The sequence below is a fragment of the Diceros bicornis genome, chromosome 32 (genome assembly GCF_020826845.1).
Source record: "Diceros bicornis minor isolate mBicDic1 chromosome 32, mDicBic1.mat.cur, whole genome shotgun sequence".
Taxonomy (NCBI): domain Eukaryota; kingdom Metazoa; phylum Chordata; class Mammalia; order Perissodactyla; family Rhinocerotidae; genus Diceros; species Diceros bicornis.
The window spans coordinates 11,345,146-11,352,916 of record NC_080771.1 but is presented as its reverse complement, the minus strand read 5'-3'; the positions used below and the strand labels follow the sequence as shown (position 1 = coordinate 11,352,916).

At 62.3% G+C, this 7,771-nt stretch overlaps 1 protein-coding gene across 4 annotated transcripts; it reads left to right on the top strand.

The window, feature by feature from the left end:
* The first annotated feature begins 15 nt into the window (after positions 1-15).
* ZNF319 (zinc finger protein 319) lies at positions 16-6,801 on the top strand. 4 transcript variants are annotated; one of them, XM_058527918.1, is made up of 4 exons: positions 16-303; positions 1,720-1,808; positions 2,914-4,905; positions 5,136-6,801. In XM_058527918.1, exons 3-4 carry the CDS (start codon positions 3,169-3,171, stop codon positions 5,148-5,150), a joined length of 1,752 nt encoding a protein of 583 aa, XP_058383901.1. In that variant the 5' UTR covers positions 16-303; positions 1,720-1,808; positions 2,914-3,168; the 3' UTR covers positions 5,151-6,801. The 4 variants fall into 4 exon arrangements, with proteins under 4 accessions (XP_058383901.1, XP_058383898.1, XP_058383900.1 ...); XM_058527915.1 differs by having other exon boundaries at positions 2,914-6,801; XM_058527917.1 differs by lacking the exon at positions 16-303 and adding an exon at positions 343-914 and having other exon boundaries at positions 2,914-6,801.
* The last annotated feature ends 970 nt before the right edge of the window (positions 6,802-7,771 follow it).

The window sequence follows — 7,771 nt, the reverse complement described above, 5'->3', positions numbered from 1 at the left end:
GCCCGCTCGCTCGCAGCGCTTCGACCGCTAAGTGTAGCCTCCTGGAAACCCCCAGCCTCGTGTGCCCATTGCACAGATCGCTCTGCGCCCTCACCTCTCTGTCCGCGGCTCTGTCTGCAGCCACCCGGGACCAGACCTCCCAGCCACGGACAGTCCCTGAGTCAGCGGTCAGCGCACTAGACCCAGCGGAGATCCCTGTCCTCGCGGACGGGATCAGAAGTCCCGGAGCCCCCTGCTCAAGCTGGTCCAAAGTCTGACTCCGGGGGCCCCTCCCCTAAGAGCAAACTGAGGAGTCAGAGGCGGGTCAGTGCCAGAAGATCAGAAGTCTTCTGATCAGGTCTAGGGGGCCCCTCCTCTCAGGTGCAGGGGTCAGGCCGGGGGCCAGGCCGGGAGCCCCCTCCCCTAAGGCCCAGCAGGGTAGTAGGAAGCGGAGCGCCCTCCCTGGGTCAGCGGAGGCGTGCCGGCCGGGCGACCGGAGAGCCACCCCGCGCGCCCGGCTGTCCGACCCGGCCCGGCCGCGGGGTCCCCGGCAGGGGGCGGCCTCGCTCCGCGCCGCCCGCTCCTCCCGCAGCCGCCGCCGCCCCGGCTGCCGCTCCTCCCCCGGCCCCGCCTCCCTGGCCCCCGCGCCGCCCGCCTGTCCGCCGGTCTCTGCAAGGCCATCGGTCTGTCCGCCCGCCCTCCCGGCGCTCCTCCGCCCCGGCCCCGCTGTCCCGGCCGCGCACGTCCCTTCCTCGGTTCCGGCCGCCGCTAGCCCGTCCCCCGCCCCCGGGCCGGCCGCCGCCGCTACGCGAGGCCGGGGATTGGCAGCGCGCGTAGGCCGCGCCGCCGCCGATGGAGCCGGAATAAAGGGGCGGCAGAGAGAGCAGCCGGTCGCCACTCGCCCCGCGCCTGACCCCGCGGGCGGCCTGGAGCAGGTGAGCGGCGGGGCGCCCGGGGCCGCGTCTGGGGGCCACTCCCGCGCCCGCCGCACCCCTTCTCCAGCCGGCCCGGCCGCCCCCCCACCTCCGGCCCGACCCGGTGGCCTCCTGAGCTCCTGGGCGGCCCAGGCCAGTCTCCACGCGCAGCCGCTCCCGGGCCCAGCCCGGGCCCTGGGGCCTTCCCCGGGCCCAGTCGCCCGCGGGGCCGGCGCTCGGGCCGCAGCGGCCAGGCCATTCCCGGCGAGGGCTGACAGGAGGCCGCCCAGCTGGGCCGGCGGGCAGTGCCGGCGGGGAGGTGATCAGCTTTCATTCGGTTTCCCAGGGAGGAGGAATGGCTGGGGTGGGGCGCAGGTGGGGGCCTCCCCTTGCCTCCCTTACCCCAGTCTCTCCTCCTCTCTGCGGAGTGATCAGAGAGGCTTCCTGGCTGCACTTTGCTGCAGGGGGGCCGGGGTGGGCAGTGGAACTGGGGGCCCAGGGCCGGGGACCTTGGGTCTGGCAGCCATTCATGCCGGAAAAGAACAGTTGGGTTGCCGCAGTCGGACCTAGACCGCGCTCAGAGTAGCTCCGCTTCCCTCTTTCCTGGGGAGGCTTCAGTACCTGCTTGCGCGTGCAACCTGCTGCCTCCACCCGGAGCCGCTCCTTTCCTTCCTCCTTTCCCGGAAGATGCTGAGGATGACAGCCGTTCGCCTGACTGTTATGTTTCTTTGGCAGAACAGTTAGAGGCCAGGCTGGCCTGTGAAGGCATCCCCTACCTTCTCCTCTTTCCCTCGGGAGAAAACTTAGAAACTTTTCAATGTTACAGGCGGAGGAGCCAGGAACCTGAAAGCGGGTTGCATCTGATTCTGAAAGTTCCTCCCTTTCCCTGTCATTACCTTATGCTGCCACAAAGTGGTGAGTTAGAGATTTGCTTGGGCCGGGTGGTCTTTACCTTCCATTGATTACCCAGAATGTTAGTGACTTGGAGTGAGGGAACAGGGCTGTCTCCAGAAAGGGGATGAGGAGAAAGGCTCCATGGTTAGTGTGCTGCTTCCCACACTGCAGAGGCAAACTCCTAATTGCTTATGTTTTCCTGCAGGCCTTGACACTGTCAGATTCAGAGGATTTAGGACTTTTTTCTTGGTGCTCTGGGAGATGACTAGAGTGGGGAATTCTGCTGTGTAGACATCCAGGCTGGGTGGGTCTGGGGACCTGTCCTCTAACCCCCATCATGCGTTGGCTCAGCTCCCTGCCAGGCCATTCAGCCTGTTGTGTGGAGAGAGAACAGGTGCATGGTCAGGGCAGAGGGTGGTGGAGAGGGATGTGGGCCAGCCCCTCACGGGAGAAGGTTTTTGAGATGGTCCTCAGTTCCGTGTAGTTGTTGTAAATATTGAGTGAACTGAGGCTGTTAGCTGTTGGGCCCTCGGATCTGGGAAGGCTGGCCTCCCAGACCTCAGACCCAGCAGGCCGTTCTCCTGAGGAATGATGTCCTGGGTTGAGATTCAGGGCAGCAGTGGGAGAGGAGCTGGCAGACCCCATGGAGGCCTCTCTGCTTTTATCCATCTTATATATTGGGTTTCCAAGTAAGAACTTATTTGCAAAGAAAAATTATGTTGCTAAAATTATTGTTTTTTGGACACCACGGCCCTAACTGGTCGGTCTTCCCTCCTTCTTGCCTTGGAGCATGAGCAGAATTTGTGACTTCTTTTATTGTGGGCAGATCACCCCAGACTCTCACCTGTGAGACAGCTGGTTAAAGAGGGTTGGCAGTGAGCTGGGAGGCTGGGATGCCCTGGCCCAGGGATGGGGGCCTGAGCGTGGGTGGGGGTGGAGGCAGCCAGCATCCGCTTTGCTGGAGAAGCTGAGCTGCCAGCAGCCTTCTTTGGTGTGTGAAGAGAGCAGACCTCCCAGCCCTGATGTGGTTTATGTCAATGTGGCACATGCAGGCAGAATAGGGAGAAGGCCCAGGGAACAGCTGCGTGTCCCTGCCTCATGCTCATGATTTCTCTCTTCTCTACAGAACCCGTCATCGGGGAAGGCAGAGCCTCCGTGGCATTGCTGGCACTCTGCCTCGAAGACCCCCCCCGTCCTGTAGGCAGAGCCTTGTAGACCGTCTCGGTTAATGACTTGGGCCGTCTGACCAGACCCTCTTCTGTGCCTTGTCTGAGGTCCTTGTCCATACCTGATCCTGGGCAACTTCTCTCTCTGGGTTGGGTCACCTTAAGCGGGGAAACTGAAGCCATTACTCTCCAAACCCTGTTTCATCTTCCCAAGCATGTCGGAAAGCTGGCAGCAGCCGCCACAGACGCAGCCACAGCAGCCACAGCCTCCGCAGCCTCAGCACCATGCAGAACCACCACCAGCCCTGGCCGAGCACACACTGCCCCCGGGCACAGCTGAGAACCCGCTGGGCTGTGCCGTCTATGGCATCCTCCTGCAGCCCGACCCAGGCTTGCAGCCCCCGCAGCATGCGCCCCTGCAGGCAGCAGGCGAGCCGGGCCCTAAGTGCGGGGTCTGTGGTCACGACCTGGCACACCTGTCCAGCCTGCACGAGCACCAGTGCCTGGCAGGCCATGACCGCTCATTCCAGTGCACGCAGTGTCTCAAGATCTTCCACCAGGCTACTGACCTGCTGGAGCACCAGTGTGTGCAGGCGGAACAGAAGCCTTTTGTCTGTGGCGTCTGCAAGATGGGCTTCTCGCTGCTCACCTCGCTGGCGCAGCATCACAGCGCCCACAGTGGCACCGGCGGCCTCGTGAAATGTTCCATCTGCGAGAAGACCTACAAGCCCGCCGAGGCGGCTGAGCCAGCGGCCGCTGCTGCCCCCTCGCTGCCCCAAGCAGCCCCGCCCCCTACCGTCGCTCCTGCTGAACAGGCCGACAAGCCCTACAGCTGCCCCATCTGCCAGAAGCCCTTCAAGCACCTGTCGGAGCTCTCGCGGCACGAGCGGATCCACACGGGTGAGAAGCCCTACAAGTGCACGCTGTGTGACAAGAGCTTCAGCCAGTCGTCCCACCTGGTGCACCACAAGCGCACGCACAGCTCGGAGCGGCCCTACAAGTGCGCGGTCTGCGAGAAGACCTTCAAACACCGCTCCCACCTGGTGCGCCACATGTACGCGCACTCGGGCGAGCACCACCTCTTCCGCTGCAACGTGTGCGAGCTGCACTTCAAGGAGTCGTCGGAGCTGCTGCAGCACCCGTGCACGCCGAGCGGGGAGCGGCCCTTCCGCTGCGGCGAGTGCCAGAAGGCCTTCAAGCGGCCGTCGGACCTGCGGCAGCACGAGCGCACGCACAGCGCCGAGCGGCCCTTCAAGTGCGACCTGTGCCCCATGGGCTTCAAGCAGCAGTACGCGCTCATGCGGCACCGGCGCACGCACAAGACCGAGGAGCCCTTCAAGTGCGGCCTGTGCGAGAAGGGCTTCGGGCAGCCCAGCCACCTGCTCTACCACCAGCACGTGCACACCCTCGAGACCCTCTTCAAGTGCCCCGTGTGCCAGAAGGGCTTCGACCAGTCGGCCGAGCTGCTGCGGCACAAGTGCCTGCCGGGCGCGGCCGAGCGGCCCTTCAAGTGCCCGGTGTGCAACAAGGCCTACAAGCGGGCGTCGGCCCTGCAGAAGCACCAGCTGGCCCACTGCTCGGCGGCCGAGAAGCCCCTGCGCTGCACCCTGTGCGAACGCCGCTTCTTCTCGTCCTCCGAGTTCGTGCAGCACCGCTGCGACCCAGCCCGCGAGAAGCCGCTCAAGTGCCCGGACTGCGAGAAGCGCTTCAAGTACGCGTCAGACCTGCAGCGGCACCGGCGGGTGCACACGGGCGAGAAGCCCTACAAGTGCCCCAACTGTGACAAGGCCTTCAAGCAGCGGGAGCACCTCAATAAGCACCAGGGCGTGCACGCCCGGGAGCAGCAGTTCAAGTGCGCGTGGTGTGGCGAGCGCTTCCTGGACGTGGCCCTGCTGCAGGAGCACAGCGCGCAGCACAGCGCGGCCGCTGCTGCTGCCGAGGGCGCCTACCAGGTAGCCGCCTGCCTGCCCTGAGTCCACGCCACGCCCCGCCGGGCCCCGCCCAGCCTCCTTACACCAAGCCCTCCATCCAGCTCGGGTTCCGGGGCCCTGGGCTTGAGGACAAAAGGGCGCTGGGCAGGTGGAGGGTGTGGGTGCCTGGCGCTCCAGGTACCGGCCTGGAGGTGGGGGGACCCAGATTGCTGTGGCTGGCCCTGATTCCACAAACCTCTTTTCCATTACAGGATTCGCTTTCTTGAGAGCCGTCAGCCTCCCTTGTCTCCGGGGGACCGGAGCCAGGCTGGAAGTCAAGTGGCCTCTCTCCACCCCAGGAGGGGGTGGTGCCAGCCCAACCTTCCCAGTCCTTTCAGCCTGATTAGAAACCAGATAGGTTAGGAAAGAGGATGGTCATGGCAGGGCCTGGGAGAAGGGCCAGACCCCAGAGGTGGGCCAGACCCCAGAGGTGGGCTGGAGGTAGGGCATCCCCCTTCAAGTTGTTTGAGGGAGAAGGCCAGCTTTGTGATGTGGTCCTGGGGGCCAGGAGGACAGACCATGAGCCACAAGCCTCTCCGCTCCAGCCAGGGGCGATGCTTCCTCTCTGTTTGACAGGTGAGACGTACAGGAGGGCTGCACATCTGTGGGCTGCGTCTCCCTGGAGAGCAGTTGGCCCACCCAGAAGGAAGGAAGCAGAGAAAGTCTCCTGTGACACAGTCAGAGGGTGTGGTCCATGGGGAAGGAGGAAAGGCAGCCTTTGCACCGACATCTAATCTCACTGCTTTAGAAGTGCCCCTCCCACCTGGGCAGCATGGTTCCAAGCTCTGGTAGGGAATGTGCTGTCAGCCAGATAGAACTGCCCATGTGAAAGAAGGGGATTGTTAGACCACCTGGTGTCTGGGAGGAAGCAGGGCTGAGCCCATGATCTTCCCAGGGGATGCAAACAAGTGTCCACCCACTTGAATTGTGTGAACCAAAGCGTCAAGGGCATGGCCCCAATCAGCTCGCCCCAGCCCTGCTTCAGGGCCAAGACCAGGCCTGGGTACCCAGGGTGGGGGAGGCGAAAGGACTGTGGGAATGGCATCTGACTCCACAGTGCCCTCCTGGCCCAGGGGAACCCTCCCCCATCAGTCCTGCTGCTGGCCTGGACCCCAGGGGTCTTGCACTGCCAAGATGTTCTGGACAGCATCCAGCTACGTCCAAGGCCAGAGCATTCTCCCTTGGGTACTCCGAGGGTCCCCCTGGGTCTCTGGCTGCCCAGAGGGCTCGTGGAGCCGAGGATATCCAAGGCATAGGGAGTGGGCAGAGGAAGAGAGTTGTTAAGGAAACCAGTGGGTAGCTGGAGTCAACTGATCTCTGGACAGCTGGGGCCCTCCTCAGGAAGCCCAGAGGACCTTTATAATTGAAAAGATTGTTTTGAACCCAGCTCTTCCCTCTGCCCGCTTCCAGCCCTCTCCCCTGGTCGTGGGTCCTAAAAGAAGACTTGAGTCAGTGCACGCACCAAGGGCCCAGAGGAGCAGGGAGACCCGCCTTGTCCTCCTCTCACCTTAAGAAGTCTGAAAAGCCCCCGTCCGCCTCTTCTGCCTGCCTGGGTCCCCTTCCTGTGCCTGCAGAGAGGGGCTGGTGCTCCCCTCGGTGCTGGCTCCCAGTCACAATGCCTCAGAAGACGGGGAACCCAGGCTGACAGCAGTCTCAACTGCTAATTTTTTCCTTTCATTTTGCTTTCTAAAAGCAGTTGTTATACTATTCATAACATTGTATAGTTTAATTTCATGTCATTTTGGATCTTATATAAAAATGTGAGAATCTGGATTTTTAAAAAGAATGACTCCATTTTAGATAGCCCCTTTTGATGTTAATATATAGTGAGTCCAATGTATGCTTTAGAAGTAAAGACATTGACCATCACAGACCAAAGCCCTGCTTGTTCTGGTCATTCTTCCACAGGGGGATGATGGGACGCGGAGAGGGGCAGAGGTGTGCAGGCCAGGGTGGCAGGCTTGGGATTGGGACACAAGGCTGGGTCCAAATCCTGTGTTTTGAACGTTCTGGTCATGTGACTCTGGCAAGTCACTTAACCTCTTTGGAACTCAGTTGCCTCATCTGTAAAATGGGGAGGTAAACCCTTGCCTTGCTTAGTTGTGAGAATTAAATGGAGTCATGTATGGAGGCCCTGGTGGGGAAGCTGTGAAGATGCTGGCAGTACCAACTGCAGGACCCCGGGGGCCCTTGGGAATGGGACTGCAGTCTCTTGACCTCCTCGGGGTTTAACCACAGCCCCTGCAAAGCGAGCTGGGCCGTGAGGCACAGCAGCTCATGGATGGTCAGAAGCCAGGGACTGGGTCTGGTAAGCATGAGAGCTTGCTCAGCCCCAGTGGAAAACGAGGGCCTGCCTGGGGCAGCAGTGGACCCAGCCAGACAGGCCCTGCCCCAGAGGATCACCTGCTCTGCCCCCACTTCCACGCAGCCCATGCACACGCTCCATCTGCCTGCCCACCCCAGCCACCTCCCATCTCAGCCTTCCTACACTTTTTCTTCTGTACCCCCGTCTCTGTCCCATAGCAGGGCGACTGCAACTCAGGCTGCTTCCATTTCTCAAAGGCAAGGGTGGAGGTGCGGAGAGAGGAGAAGCAACCTCGCCAGTGCTGGGCATTGAGAGCCAGTGGAGGGTGGTCAGCAGGGACACCCTGCCCTGGTGGGGGGGACACCCTGCCCTGGGGGGGGTGAGGGTAAAAAGTCAAGGGGACAAGTTGCTGCTCGTGCTGCAGGGGGCTCAAAACGGGGTGTAGAAGCCCTCGTGGAATGGCCTGGGGGACCCCAGATGTGACCTGGACCCCATACTCCTCTCGCTCCCTCTGTGTGGCCAGGGGAGGACCCTGTCCTTGAG